The sequence below is a fragment of the Armigeres subalbatus genome, chromosome 1, assembly GCF_024139115.2.
Source record: "Armigeres subalbatus isolate Guangzhou_Male chromosome 1, GZ_Asu_2, whole genome shotgun sequence".
NCBI classification, from domain to species: Eukaryota; Metazoa; Arthropoda; class Insecta; order Diptera; family Culicidae; genus Armigeres; species Armigeres subalbatus.
The window spans coordinates 252,258,414-252,274,554 of NC_085139.1; the positions used below are offsets into that span (position 1 = coordinate 252,258,414).

At 41.0% G+C, this 16,141-nt stretch overlaps 1 protein-coding gene across 1 annotated transcript in view; it reads left to right on the forward strand.

Moving 5' to 3' along the window:
- LOC134206654 (uncharacterized membrane protein DDB_G0293934) overlaps positions 1-16,141 on the forward strand; it is a 542,450-nt gene that overhangs the window by 438,657 nt on the left and 87,652 nt on the right. The window contains exon 6 of the mRNA XM_062682381.1: positions 15,057-15,404. Coding sequence (XP_062538365.1) covers positions 15,057-15,404 — 348 coding nt within the window. The remainder of the gene's footprint in view (positions 1-15,056; positions 15,405-16,141) is intronic.

The window sequence follows — 16,141 nt, forward strand, 5'->3', positions numbered from 1 at the left end:
GCCCATGATCGCATATTTGTAACATTTGCATTTTAGTTGATTTTGAAAATCGTTTGTCAATCCTCCCCACATTCTCAATCATTTTCAGTTTACCACAGATAAGCAAGATAGCAAAGCCTATTTTACTGTTGTGGGATTAGATGCAGTAAATTGAGCTTCTTGAACGATTCACAGGCTTTCTGCATAATGAACAAAAATGCGAGTGTTACAAATATGCGATCATGGGCAGTACAGCTCTCTATTAATTAAACGACAAGTATCTACAGTACAAGATCAGCTACATCTATTTGGCGCCTTCTTCCTACATCTCCCGTCTACAGCGAGGTTGTGTATACTAGCTGATATTCGCCTTGCTAATCTCATCGCGCCACTTAACATTGAGACCAGTACTGGAAAAGGTCGTGATCGTCATAAGTCAGAGAGCAAAGCGCCTTTTCTATTTCAGGCGACCAGATGAAAGAATCGTGGGTACTTTGATCAATTTCGCATGAAAGGCAGTCATGAAAGGATGTTGTGCTTTATTTTAAAATTTAAATTTCTAAGTTATTTTAATAGATACATGCGAAAAATAGTGACTAGTCGATAAATTAATCATACTTCTTTAATTCATCGAGTTGAAAGTGAAAATAAACACAAAAATAAAGCAGATATTGCACACTTTCATGACCTGTCACGGAACAAATATTTTGTGAGATTTTTGTAGCATGCCATTCATCCTTCGCGTTTCAATAAATTTTGAAAGGGCTGATATGTAAACATCGCGTGACATCTCTTATTGAAAATGAGAAATTCCAGTACTGATTGAGACAGTCTTCCTGAGCTTCTTGCCTCCAAAACAATTCTTGATCCAATTCATGTCCTTCCAATCGACGTTCGTACAACAAACTTTCCAGCACATGCGCAAGTACAAGTGGTCCGACCCCGATGCTCTACCTATTTTTTTTGGTTCTTGCTGCTGACCAGCTCCTGACGAAAGCTTCGCTTGGACTCCTACTGACCAACTAGAAAGCTACCGAAAGTTCGAACCTCCCACTAAATTCTGTACGGCGCTACCTATGACTTTCGCAGCCAATGCATGATCCCACAATGCCACGAGACTTATGCGCCCGATCCATGGATCCCGGATTGTGATTACGTTTCTGTAGATAATCCATCGACACTATGTTTAAGATCCGAAATCTTCCTGGACCATAATCTGTTCCAGGGTTGTTAATCGATAAATTATCGTCGTTAATTTAACGCCTACTTCGATAACGATAACGGTTGTACGATGATGTTTCGTTGACAATAAAGTGAGCGTTGATTTAACGTTATCGTTATCGAGTACTCGTTAATCTATCGATAATTATCGATACTACTGCCCTACGGCGCATCTTCCATCTTTCGTCACTAGGGTATTGAATGCAATCGCAGCAACTGTCTCAACCCAATAGAGCTTGCTGACGTTTACTCATCCTTCTCTTTCAAGCGCATAGGGAGGATAGGATTTGTTTTCATCGGGAAACACTTCGGAAGCGTTTCCCGATGAAAACAAAACCCATTCTTTTTGTGCGCGTGCAAGAGAAAGATGACTAAACGTCAGCAAACTCTATGCATATTCAAAACAATGCAAACAGTCAAGCCGACTTCAACCGCCAGCGAACCCTTCTTCTCGGACTCGGCGATCATATATTCCAAAAGGGAACTCTACCTTCCGAGAAAAACGTGAATATTATTTGCTTCTTGAAGTCGTTTTTTTTTTTCGATAGAATCGATTCAATTTAGAATTGAGTTTCAATTTGAACTCTGTATTATCTGGCCTTTCTAAAATAAGAACTTTACCCCTTCACATTGAATAAAATCTTTTTAAAAAAAAAAATAAGTTTTCTAAGGAAACATATAAAAATCCCGGGATCCCGGGATTTCCCGGGATATACGAACAAGTTCATCCCGAATTCCGGGACAACGAAAATGGCCGGGAAATGGAAACTCTACTTGGAAGAGGAAGTACACAACGACTAATCTTGAGACCTCCCATATGTTGCAGTTGGCGTCGAAAATCGTACCACAATTTTTCTTCCTTTGCACTCAATGCTTCATCCCAAGTTTGCTTCTGCTTCCACAATTATTGCATTAACTGCTTTCCCGTCATTATCACTGGACCGGTGAATCCTAGCGGATCGAATAGCTTCTATATGTCCGACAGTACCTCCCGTTTTGTTGGAATTCCTTCCTGGAATTTCGAAGCCGAACATGTCTTGAGAGGGTTGCCAAGTTAACCCGAGCGTTTTCGTACGGCCTTCTTCGCTGAACAGAACTTTCTGCTCCGATTTGACGGCAGGAAGATCCGCCGAAACCGCTACTCGATTCGAGCTTCATTTGTGCAATTCAAAGCCAGCTTTGGCGAGCATAGCTTCGAACTGCTTACGCATTTCCAGGAGCTCTTGGACCGTTTCTGCACCGAAAAGTGCATCATCGACGTAGACAGACTTCTTCCCAAATTGTGCTGCTAACGGAAAATTATTGGCTTCATCCTCAAAAATTTGGAATAGGGTTCGAGTGGCTTGGTATGGCGCGCAGGCTGTCCCGTAAGTCATGGTTGTGAGCCGATAGATACCGAATTCGGGACGAAGCCGCCACAAAATTGACAGGAAACGACGATCCTCTTCTAGGATGGAGTTGTCGAACATTTTCGAGACATCTGTAGTAGCGTCGATTTTGTGAACACGAAAAGCAAGCAAAATGTTCACCAATTGAGGTTGCAGTGTTGACCCCACAAGTAGCAAATCGTTCAATGACACTCCGTTATTGCTTTTGACGGAGGCATCAAAAACTACCCGTACTTTTGGTAGTGCTTGTTCGACAGGGTATGATCGCTCTCAGTTACTGCACCTCTGCAACCCACCCAAATACTGTTTTCCGAAGGGTAGGTAGACCATTCGAAAGTTGATAGCTTCGATTTAGCATCATTTTGTTCCAGTCCAATATGCCGAACAGTATTTCAACACCAGCTGGCAAATTGAATTACGGATCGGCCAAATCAACTCACTCTGGAATTACCCACCGTGCAGTTTTGAACGGCTGAAGTAGGAATTTCGTGTTCATATTGGTGGAAACGAGAAACTCCGATAATGAGACGAAGTATTGTTTTTTATTGATTTCGAACTCACCTCGGCAACGACAGCCTCCACAATTGATTGCCTGTTCCACCGATACATCAGATGGGAACGGTTTCAGCCGTAGTCTCTGCACTCACGCACTCATCATAAACGTCGACATTGCATAGGAGTCAAGAACTCCTCGGCATTCTTGCAGGTCACCATTTCTACCACGAATATAGACAACAGCAGTATGTAGTAGGGCCTGACCAGTGGACGTGATAAGCTGGACCTTCCTTAACCTTCCTTAACGCTCTCTTCGATTTCACATCGCTTCTCGGAATACGGACGCTTCCAACAAGACAGGATTGGAAGGATGGACTAAATCGGCTACTTCCGCCATTGTACACATTTCTTCTACAACAGGCCTGCCCAACCTTTTCAAACCACGAGCCAATTTTTAGAATTCACACTTGCTGGCGGGCCAAAAAATATTTTGTACATAACTTTTTTAATATTTTCAAAAAAATTAAAACAATCTCAAACAATGTTCAATCAAATTGAACAGATTTGCACGAACTATTTTCAACAGGATGAGAGAAATGTACCAGATTTCAAGTCATTGAGATGTTTGGCGATATCTGCTAGAAAAGCCAATATGTCACTCATCTATTCAGGATCATTCAGCTCGGGCAGTGGTTTTCCTTTATCTTGTAGTGCTATTTTCTTTTCGAAAAAAATAAAATCTCTCAAGGATGGTACCAAGGCTTAGTCAATGAAATTTGCAAAAATACAGCAAGTCTTCGTATTCGGCTTTCATTTCCGTCAACATTATTTATAATTGGTGGGGGATGAGTTTCCCAACGTTTGTCACGTTTTTACGACGATATTTTCATCGCTTGAGAGAGAGTAGAATACGAAGCGACGGGTTTTTTACGTTAGGGGCGATTCAAATATGACGTCCACTACTTTTTGAGCTTTCCAGACCCACCATCCCGCCTCTGTCACGCTTTTTTGTATACCTAATATATGCAGTGTCACAAAATCTTAGACCCCCTCCCCCCTAGACCTTTTAAATAATTGTTGAACGACCCCTTATTTAGCTTTCAAATCTTCTGCGAGAACTTTTACTCTTCACCGTGTTCCGCGCAAACTGATGCTACTGAAGGAGGCTTTTTCTAGGACACACGATGTCAACAACAATCGAAATGCATTCCTTAAAAGTTCTCCATCCTGGAAAAAAATCATCCGTTTTTCCAAAATCTTACTAACAGCAAAACAGGTCCGTACTACAATTTTTGACTTCGTATTTGCTCGAGTTTAAAGAGTTTGTTGCTTCTATAATCCATTGTACAATTAATTTGAATCAATAAATATAAATTTGAATTGAAACCTTTGAAATTCTATCAACTTTTGTTTCCTACCTGGGCCCTTTCAAATATCATATTTCATAGAATGCTTGGATTCAGATTTTATTCCTTCAATATAGCAAAACGTTCCGGACAAATTAAGCAAACCGGTTTTCATTGTTTCAACGTGAATATAAACTACTTTGACCAATCTTTATTGCAAACGCGATGTTCCACATCAACCTTTTGTGTCTTGGGGTCACTTATGTAATTATTTCTAATTACCTATGTAAAATATTATTTTTCGTTTCAAATTCAAATGAATAGTTTTGCAGCGCGAGCTTCGATTTAAAACTTACATATTGAATAATGAATAATAAAAAAAAACTTCTGGAGTCAGGTGGAAAAGCTGGCGGGCCGATCATGAGGTTATTTTTCCTACATGCCGCGGGCCACAAAAAATTGAGCCGAGGGCCGCATCCGGCCCGCGGGCCGTACGTTGGGCAGCCCTGTTCTACAAGGTCCCGGCTGAGGTCCAGATTCGCTTCTTTTTGTATCAACCCTCGAAAAATAAACGATTCTTGTTGCACCACTCGAGTTGATATACGGTATAGAATAGAAATGAAGGAGGGTATTGTAACGCTGACCACATTCTTTACACGAACCACTTTTACAATCAGCACCAACATGGCGGTTGCTGAAGCAATTTACGCACAATCGAAGCTCTTTCACTCGCTGGAACCGTTGCGTTGCAGATTTTGCAGGAAAGGAAAGGCACTCGTTGATGTAATGTCCACCCGAACAATGGAAACAAGCGAACCTCTTTTTGGACTCATCTTCTCTTGCACTCACTAACACCATCGGAAGCTGTTTGGCACCAATGGTCCAATGTACCGAATGAAAACGATGACGTTTGAGCGGTGCGCTGTTTACTAAAAATGAACACTTTAATGAACTCGATGAATGAAAAAGTATTCATTCTTAGTAAACAGCGCACCGCTCAAACGTCAATGATGAACTCGGTGCATTGGACCATGGGTTTGCAGCCAACACGAGCAACAGCTTTGTGATCCTGTTCCAAATTCTCCAGCGGCACCTATTTTGCAGATAATCCGCCATGTTCTGCCACTTCACTAGATTTGGAGGCGACAATGTGGATAACTATTGACTCCGAAAGCGTATCAAGGTTCAATTTCAATAAGGCAATATGATAAGGTACGAGGATTTTTCTGCACGGCGTTAACGGGATCACGCAGAGAAGAAAATTTACTGGGTCTCGGCCTTTAGTTGGAAGATTTTAGCAAGATGGCGATCGACTAGTGACTTCCAGTGACTTCCATTGAGAGGAGAAAGATTCTTCAGAAGTTTCGATGGTTGCAGCGTCACCGGAAAGGCAAGAACGTAGATAATGCAAACGCTGCTGATCGTTAAGGGATTCGTTCGGACGGATCAAGAAACCGCCGAAACGCGGGAGCGTGATATTGATGATATTGATCCAGAAGTTTGATAGTCGAATCTGGGAAGGATCGTTGGGAAACACTTGTGTCTATCTGGGGCTTTGCTTCTAATGGGGTCGAAAGGGGATTCGATTTCTTTGCTATTTGGTACGTAATTTCTCCCAAAAGATTTTTTTTTTTTTTTGTTTCTTTATTAAGGAGACTTTCAGCCCGAGGCTGGCTCGTCTCCGGGCTCTCCCAAAAGATCATAAAACTCCTAACTTGTTGCTTCAACAGTTGGAACCTCATCAGCTCCATCGTCGTTGTCACCAGAGGCCGATAGCAACAGAAATTCGGGATCGGAAGTGGGGCTGGGTCGGCTACACTCTACTTAGGGGCGGAAACGAAATCTGTAAACAAGCATCAGACTGGAACCCAGAGGGACATCGCAGCAGAGGCAGACCCAGAGGCTCATGGCGGCGAACCCTCAATAAAATAGAAATAAAAAAAGTCGACCGAAATCTAACCTGGCAACAAGTTAAAGCGATAACTGGGTAACGCTCAGGATGGAGATCTTTCAAGTCGGCCCTTTGTACCAGCGGAGGTGTACAGGATCCATAAGTTAGTAAGTTGCATACTTCCAAAGGACGAATAACATCTACCCCTGTCGTATTCTAGACAAACATCTTGCCGTATTGCGGGCAAGTATCACATCCACCCTTGCTTTAATCCAAGCAAGTGCCTAGTTTTTATAGAGGGATCACACCCAGCTTAATCCGGGTGAGCACCTACTTTTAAAGAAAGAGTCACATCCACCATCGCCTTATGCCGAGCACACGCCTTCATTTAAAAAAGAGATCACATCCACAATTGTCGTAATTCGAGCAAGCGCCTACTGTTAAGGAATGGATCACATCCACCATTGCCCTAATCTAGGCAAGCGTCTACTATTTGTATATTGTCGGCGTAGCACCAAGTTAGAATTCGGAAGTCAGGACTTCCGAACCGAACTTTCTTCCGAAGTTTTATTTGTCAAACTAATTGATGCGTTGTTTAGCGCATCTTTAGGCGAATCCAGCGCACTACTTCCGAAGTTGGGAAAGTTGCCTGATGTATCTGAGGAAAAATCCAACTTTGGTATAAAAAGCGGTATAAATTTATTCCGGATAGACAATATTCCCATCAACAGGCTTTTTTGCCCCAATGATGTATACTTAAATACTAGAAAGTTAGTCAATCAAAGATTACAATAAAAAACAAAGCGAATGTGAAGATAACACGGATGAAACATAATCAATTAACAAACATAATGTAGACAATATTTACACTAATGTTGAATTTTAGGATAGATAAACAGAAGACATTGCGTTTCGATTATTAAACACTGCTGCGATGTGGTCGCCAAGTGGTTTTTCTATAGTTAACAAATTCTCGACAACGAATTCCTTTCGGCCAATTGCAAACATTCATAGCAGCATCGCGATAGTTCTCATCGATATCGATTCTGAAAGAGATATAGTCCAACGAAGAAATATCTTTCCAACCAGGAACTAAACATTTTACAGATCGCACTTCATTCACTCCTATAGCTTTTGAAACCATCTCAGCTATCTCATGTTCAGTAACATCATTTGAAACATTCGATATGAATAGCCTCAATTACAAGTTGTCGTTGTGTTCCTCTGGTACTTGATATTCATGATTTTGAGTAGATGATAGTGGAATTGGACTCCATTTTGGTGGCAAATGCCCAACTCTGCTCATTTTTTCTTCATGCTTATCTTCATTAACATCCAAACAGCTCACGCTTTCCTTGAGATTAGCCACTATTTTGCTTATATGGATTAGATCTGCTTTCAATTGTTCGATCACAGCAACGAGAACACGATTGGTCGTTTTCATTCTGTTGATACCGGCGCGAAACTTCAAGCTTTCGATGAGATCCCTACATTCATCGCACATCCACAAAATATTCCGTTGTTTACAGGATTTTCCTTCCTTCGCTGATGAGTCAATGCACTTCACATGATACCGGTTCATTCCTACACAGAATCCTTCACACATTACGGTGATTTCAGCGACCAAGCAATCGGTATTACATTTTGTGCATCCAGTATTCATATTGTTTGAGCCACAAATAGCAATAACTGTAACAGATAAAGTCTATTACAAAAGGGATCTTATTACCATTACTTACCATCAACCATTGTCTTAATCCGGGCGAGCGCCTACTCCTAAAGAAGGGGTCATATCACTTTTTTTTTAAGAAAACATCACATCCACCATTTCCTTAATCTGGGTAAGCGCTTATTTTTAAAGAAGGAACCACATCCATCCTTGCCTTAATCCAAGCAAGCGTCTTCTATTAAAGAAGGGATCACAATTACCACTGTCTTAATTCGAGCACATGCCTACTTTTAAAGAAGGGGTCACATCAATCATTGCAATAATCCGGACAAGCGCTTATTTTTCAAAATGGGATGACATCTACCATTGTCTACTTTTAAAGAAAGGATCACATCCACCATTGCCTTAAGCCGGGCAAAAGCATCCCGATGGATGCTTTATTTCCAATGGAAAGATAACATTTTTCATTGCTTCATAATAGGCTAATCCATGCTTTCTTCGAAAGGATTAGGTCAAGCTGTGCTATACTCTCCATTTCGGGTTTTTTTTAGCACCACTTAGTCTAGTAACTGATTTTATGAACACAAAAAAAATATGTCATATGTTCATTATGCCAAATGACCCTCACTTTTGTCGCTATTCTCAATTATGCCAAATGTCCGTTATTCCATATGACTTTATGACAAAAGACCCACTTCCCTGATTCGGGAAGCACAGACAGATTGGGCGCTTGGGAAAGATTTCTTTTGCTCCGATTTCAGCCGCTGCTGTGCCTTATCACTAAATCTGTTGAACGGGTCATTTGGTATAAAGTCAATTGGCATAACGCCATTTGGCATAAGGTCATTTGGCATAAAGGCCATTTGGCTTAATGGACATTTGGCATAATTGTGAACAGCGTCAAAAGTGAGGGTCATTTGGCATATTTTGTTTTGTATTCATCAAATTAGTTGCTTGACTAAGTGGTGCTGGGAAAAAACCGAAATGATGAATATATCACCGGTCGATAATAATATTAAAGAGACATAATCATTTCGTAGATAGCTTGCATTAGCCAAGTATAAAGTAATGATAATTGTTATCCCTCCATTAGATTCATGGTTTGCCCAGTGAAAAGCAATGTTTATCAACCAAGGCAGTGGTGGATGTGATTCTTTAAGGGTAGGCGTTTGGTGGGAATATGTCAATAGTGGGAGTGATCTATTCTTCAAAAGTAGGCACTTTCCCGGATGAAGGCAATGGTGGATGTGATCCCTTATTTAAAAGTAGCTATCTGTCCGGATTAAGGTAATGGTGGATGTGATTCCTTCTTAAAAAGTAGGCCTTTGTCTTGATTAATGCAATGGTGGATGTGATCCCTTCTTTTTAAGTAGGCGCCGGCCCTGGTTAAGGCAATGGTGGATGCGATCCATTCTTTCAAAGTAGGCGCTCACCAGGAACATTGCCTAAGTCCTGGATGTGATCCCTTCTTTGAAAGTAGGAATTGGCCCGGGTTAAGCAAATGGTGGATGTGATCACTTCTTTTAAAAGAAGGTGCTTGTCTGGATTTTGGCTGTTAACCCTTTCCTTCCCATGGTAGCTGTAGAGCTCCATCAAATTTTGCACCTTCCAACATTTATCGAATTGTTTCAACAACAAGAAGCTGTATTTGGCACAACTTTATGATTTCATTAGATTGCAAATATAATCAATTTTGTGTAAAAATAGTGAAACTATTGAAAACAATCAAATAACTATTGATTTACAATCAAAAACTTTTTTTTTGTCTTCCACTATTTTAAGCTATGCCAAAAACTTTTGCTCTAGCATTTCTTTCAACTTGAAATTTTTTTTGAAAACTTTGAAAAAAGTCGTGGGAAGAGAGGGTTAAGGCAATGGTGATGTGCCTGCTTTAAAAGTAAGTGCTCCAAATTATGCCAAATGACCCACTCTTTTGTTGCAGTTCAAAATTATGCCATATGTCCGTTATGCCAAATGACCGCTACGCCAAATGGTCTCTATGCCTAATGACTTAAACCCCTGTTCAACTCGTCATCTTTCGATTCATCGGATGAACTTCCTTCTGATTCGTGCAACACAAGACTCTGTAGCGCCTATATTTTTGGGTGTACTACGAAAAGCTGAAACACATAACGCTGAAATCTAAAAAATCTGAAAGTATCAAAAGGATGTGAAGTATCAGAAGGTCGACGCAATGAGTCACAACCGTACGATGAAGTAAAAATTAAGTTTTTGAGTAGTGAATAATAAATAAAGAATAAAATATGAAAAATAAATGATAAGGAATTAAAAATTAGAATAATGAACAAAAAACTATGAAGAAAGAAAAAATAAGAAGGAGGAGAGACGGATGATGGAGGAAGGAAGAAATCAGAGGAAAAAAGAAAAAAAAGGAACAAGTAACAAGGAAGAAGAACGAAACAAGAAGAAAAGAAGGGAAGATAGGAGAAGGAAAGGAAAAAAGGAAAAAAGAGAAAGAAAGATGGAAGAAAGAATAAGCAAGAAGATAAAGGAAAGAAGGAGGATGGAAGACGGAAGTTGGATTAAGGAATACGGAAAAAGAAGGAAGAAGGAGTATGGAAGAAGGAAAAAAGAATGAAGAAGAAATATGGAAACATGAAGAAGGAACAAGAAAGAAAAAACAAATAGAAGAAAGGAAGAATAAATAAGAAACAAAAAAAGAAAATAGGAAGAAATCAGGAGGAATAAAAAAGAATGAAGGAACGAGAAAGGAGGAAGAAAAAATACGGAAGGAGTAAAGAAAGAAGCAGAAGAAAGAAAGAAGAAGAAAGAAGATAGAAAAAAGGAAGAAAGGAGAACAAAAAAGGAAGAAACAAGAAGGAAGAATGGACAACAAACCATGAAGATAGGAAAAGGAAGATAGCCGGTTGAAGGAAGAAAAAATTAAGATGGAAGAAAAAAGAAGGCAGAAAAAAAGAGAAGAAAGAAGGAATGAAAGAGGAAGAATGAAGAAGGAAAAAGAAGAAAGGAAAAAATGGAGAGGAGAAAGAAAGAAGAAGAAATGAAGAAGGAAGATAGAAAAAGGAAGAAGTAACAAGGAAGAAGGAAGGAGAAAGGCGGGAAAAGACAGAAGAAAGAGAAACGAAGGAAGAAAGAAAGCAGGATAAGGGGGGAGAGTTGAAGGCGGAGCAAGGAAGATAGAAGAGGGAAGAACAGAGAATGAAAAAGGAAGACGGATAAGGAAAGAATATAAAGAAGGTTGAATAAAAAATAGAAAATATAGAAGTAATCTTGGCAAGCATCAAAAACCAAATGCAATTTCGGTTTATTCCGTCAATGTCACCATGTACTTAATGTAAATTCTTCCATTGAAATCTGATTTTTGCAAGTTTTCAGCTTTTCGAGTTTCAGCCTTTTGACTTTCAGGCTTATGTAAGATGTTTACTTTTTCAGCCTTTCATGTTCAGCCTTATGTGGAAGTCCCATATTTTTCGGAACCGATCAAACAACTAATTTCTGCACTGCGGAATAAAACACTGTCGCCGGGAAAAACAGAACAAAGCGTCGCCTACTGATGTTTCTACGAACGATACACCGAAATAAGCAATGTGCAGGAAGAATATAATCGCCAATCCGTCACACTTGAATAGCTATTGAGAAACTGATTGTTATCAATAATAGTTAGTTTATTCAATTTTTCTACAGTCAATAAAGACTGTACTTGAGCTTGAAGCTTGATTGACTGTTCGTAGTTGCTACTCCATTATGACCAGATCAGCTGTTCTTGCACAGGAAACCAACAGATGTTTGCTTGAGACTAGCTCACATCTTCAATGTACAAGTACTGGTGGTCTCATTTGTTAGGTCATACTGGCGCCTGCCACGTCAGAATGCAAGTCAATGTAGTTAAGGGGTGGAGATGATGATGTAATAACTCGCCCACTGCAAGCCGAATATACCTCTGCCACGAGTTCGTGCGGAATTTGTTGGAATTTTTGGGTTAGGTACGAGAGGCAGAGGTCCGTCTTGGTTAACGAGCTGCTAATGTGATAGATAGGAGAAAGCAACTGATGGAATTTCTAATTGGATGTAGGAAACGAGTTCTATAAGATCATTTCCAATTCTAGCAGATTACTGTTAGAATACTCAAGTTGAAGGTATAGGAATAGTAATGGAAACGGTAGGAAGTCCATTTCCAGTTCCAGAACCTGAGAAATATAGAGAAAGATACAAAGTAGTAGAATGGCACGGACCTGGGATTGAACCCACGACCTCCTGCGTATGAGGCAGAAGCAGTAGCCATATGACTACCAAGCCCGCTATCTACAGTCAATAAAGACTGTACTCGATAAAAATGAGACACATAAAAATGTTCGCCAAAACTTCATTTGTTTTCAATTGTAATTATTTTAGTACAAAAACACAACCGCATATGGCCTACCAAATCAAGACCTTTTTGACGAATTTGTCCACCTTCTTCTTTCTTACATCCTCCGGCCGGAATGACCAACTGTGTTGTGACAATGTAAAACTTTTGCACTGGCAATTGTTTTGTGTCCGCCTTAATGTAAGTCTTGTCGTCCATCACGGTGCACCTCGGGTTCGTCAGCCACTCTTGGTACAGCTTCCTGGCGCGGGTTTAGGCTACTGTATTTTGTTTGTCGTTCCGGTTTGGTACCTTCCTGTCCATGTAGACGTTGAGACCTGCACGTTTAATTTTTTTTCTCCGACGAACCAGTTGGAAACCTCCGCTTTCTTCGCCACAACGCGGATCAAAAGATTCGATCGATGCTGGAACAGATTCCTTCCTTTCTCCGGGTTAAGGTGAAGGTGGGTTGAGTACCAAAACAAAGCTTTGGAAGTGTTGGTACAATAAAAACTGTCATATACTGTAGTAGTATTGGTGTCGTAGTTATAAAAAAACAAAGAATATTAGTAGGGTGGTTCAAAAAACGACCCAGCTCCACCACGCTCAATCGATTCCGTCCCATGCTCCAAGTGTCCTCCAAAAGCCGATTTGAACAAAAACTGATTGAGCACCAGCCGGTTAAAGTTTGTATGAAAGCTAGTATAGGAAACTAAACCTTTCATTACACTGGCTGCAGTGCCTCTCCTTCAAACGCTGGCGAAAAGAGAACCCACATAGCTGAATGAAAACCGCACCTTGGGAAAGATCCATTGATTACGTAACGCGAAAATAGCATTTGATACCCCGCTCACTCCCATGTCACACTTTTTGTATGAAGTATCTGCTCCTGGTGCAATAGATATCACAGACAAATTATAGCTATTTTGTTGAATTACACGTTTCACTGATGCTTTCTGAAAAGCCTAATTATCATGCTAAGAATTCGCAACCTCGATTAGAATCGACTCCCAACTATCGGAACGACAATTCAATATGCATTGTCTATGGAGTCAAAGCTATTGAGTATATCATCCAGTCATATGGTCTCCCCTCGCCAGGGCCCAATGACGAAGCGCCACAATCAGAATAATGTTAAATTCAACCTCGCCATATCAACTCTCATACAAACCTGAAAAGGCCTGTGCACGGTAAGCCCCTATTCAAACCAACCCAAACCATCGGAAGACACCCAGAATATGAAACATATTCGACTGAGCGTGGCGGAGCAAAATAATTTTTGAGCCACCCTAAATATTAGTTTGCTGCTGCCGGTCCCGGTGTTTACATTCGCTCCGCGATCCGTTTTTAGTGTTTTTTATGGTCAAAAATCGCAGTTTTTATTAAGTTTTCTATTCAAACAAGTGACTGATTTAAAAAAGTGGCGTTTAATTTGCATTCTATCAACATTTCGGGCTGCTCATGGGCGGAGAAGTGAGTAAAAACTTGATTTTTTCAATGCCCTTTGAGAAGAAGTGAAGTGCAGTGATAAGCCCACCAAATCGCGAACGGCTATTAAATTGGCACGAAACTGCTGATTTATGCTATAATTCGTGCCGAAATGCATAGGATTCTTTGAAGAAACATGTTCATTATCACGGGAAGTACATAAATATGCTGTGAGCAGGTTAGTAATTTGAATATCAAACTTTTGTTCGGTGCTGTTCGATGCATTCGAATGTTGGTGGAAGAGGAGTGCGGGAGGTGCGGTATTGACCCGTGGAAGGTCCGGTGCCATATTGACTGCCATTATGGTACTCTTCCAACTATGTCCTTAAATGTCTTCGGTTTTTTGCCGCTGCGAAGTCGCTACTGCATCGATTCCCAGGTGTTTCCCGATCCATCTGTGGGACGCAGTCAGGTTTTCCCTTACTATTTTCTGTCGGATCTGCTCTTGTTTCGATGCCATCTCAATAACCACTTGACAGATTGTGATAAATTGCTGCCAATGTAAACATTACACTCTTAGCTAGTTTCCGTCAAAATTCAATCAATTCTTACCAACTCGTCAAAAAGTTACAAGCTACTCAATGCGTCTCATTTACATCAAGTTCAGTGTTTATAATAACTCTACTACAGTATGCTTTTTTGCATCCCGAATCTTTTTTTTGCATACCAAAAACATAAATATCAGAGAAAACAACAACAAAGTTATTCATAGATGAGACTGATTTGCGAGCACTAGCATAGCTTAAATCTATTCTAGAAGTCGAATAAGTTATAATAACATGATTATCATTTCCAACCACTTATCTAAACAAACGAACGATCCAATAAACCGTGCCTCCATATCATCGTTAATACCACACTAGCACCGTCGTTCATACCCGCCATTTCCACCATCTCACCATTCCAGTTCACCACCATAGTTGTTGAATGTTTACTACACTGCCGTACATGCGGTGGTCGCCATTTAGGCGCCAACCTAGAATCGATTCTCACGTTCAACCCAAACACAACCCAGAAACTAAGTTACTGTGCTAACGGAAGCACACGATTTTTCTCCATGATCGGGCATTATAAAGGCGAGAATGTGAGTGAGGAAAATGAACGATTAGCAGCTCGTGCAGTGTTCCGGCTCTGGCGCTTTATTATGACGCCATTCGAATCAATTTCCATTTGACCGACCCGCCTTTGTATACTCACCACAGCACACACTAACCCAGTTTTTTCCTTCTGTCTCTCTCTCTCCCTCCCGCAGAGTTGAACGTTCCAAAGTGCGTGTGTCGTTTTTCCAGAGTAGTAAACCGCAATCGATAAGCCCCCCGGAGTCGCTCCTGTTCGGCGGCGCTGGCAGCTACAATCTCATCCACTTCGGCGGCCCCGGAAGTGGCGGTGGCGGCGGCGGAGGCTATGATAACAACAATTCCCTGCTAGACGCGTCCTACATCACCTCGGCGGCACTCAACCAGCAGTACGATTCGCTGCTCGGGGGCGGTCATCTGACGGCGGCACAGATCCAGCAGCACTTCCCGGCGTACAATCCGGACGATCCAGCCGCATCCGCCGCAGCCATGGCCGCAGTGATGGCCTACGACAGGCAGATGAGGTGAGTCACTTCTTTGTAAGGCGAAAATGCGCCGGGGGATTGTATCTCGAAGTAAATTTTTATTTGATTGAGACTTAGTATAAACATCTTCAACAGATGTTTCGACAGCGATGACAACAGCAATATTTTATTAGTAAACCTTATGCCGATAAACGAGAATAGAGACACATATTCCCTTAACATTGCATATTTGCATAAATCCGTAAACATTCCTATCCAAACAAAACGCCTATTTGCTGTTCCACTCCACTTGGTCCAATTCAACGCTACCAAACTCTATTCAGACAGCCTCATCCATCATTATTCAACCAGACGGGTTGAAGACCGCCACCCGTCTAATTCTGTGTAAACGACCTCATTATCAAAGCTCGTTCTGAAAAGGATACCACTTTGAATGAAGACGACGACCCTAGAAACCTACTAAACAAGCCACCTAACCTATGTAATAGCTCGTGCATTCATCTGCTAACTAGGAGTTACGTCAACTCTTTTGGGTTCGTTATTTCCTGTCTATGGAGCTGCTGCTTCTTCATTCTGGTCAAACGATGCAAAGCAACTGTGGGGGAAAATGAGAAAATTCTTTCCCGGAAGGGATATTCAAAACGGATAGGAGCCAGTCAGTGCAGTGTGGGGTCATCAACCGGGCGATGATGTGTGGGTGACTGTTACGTGACTGGATCAATGAAGGAAAAAGGATTCCGGAGAATGAATTATAAATTGGTTCCTTTGAATGGATA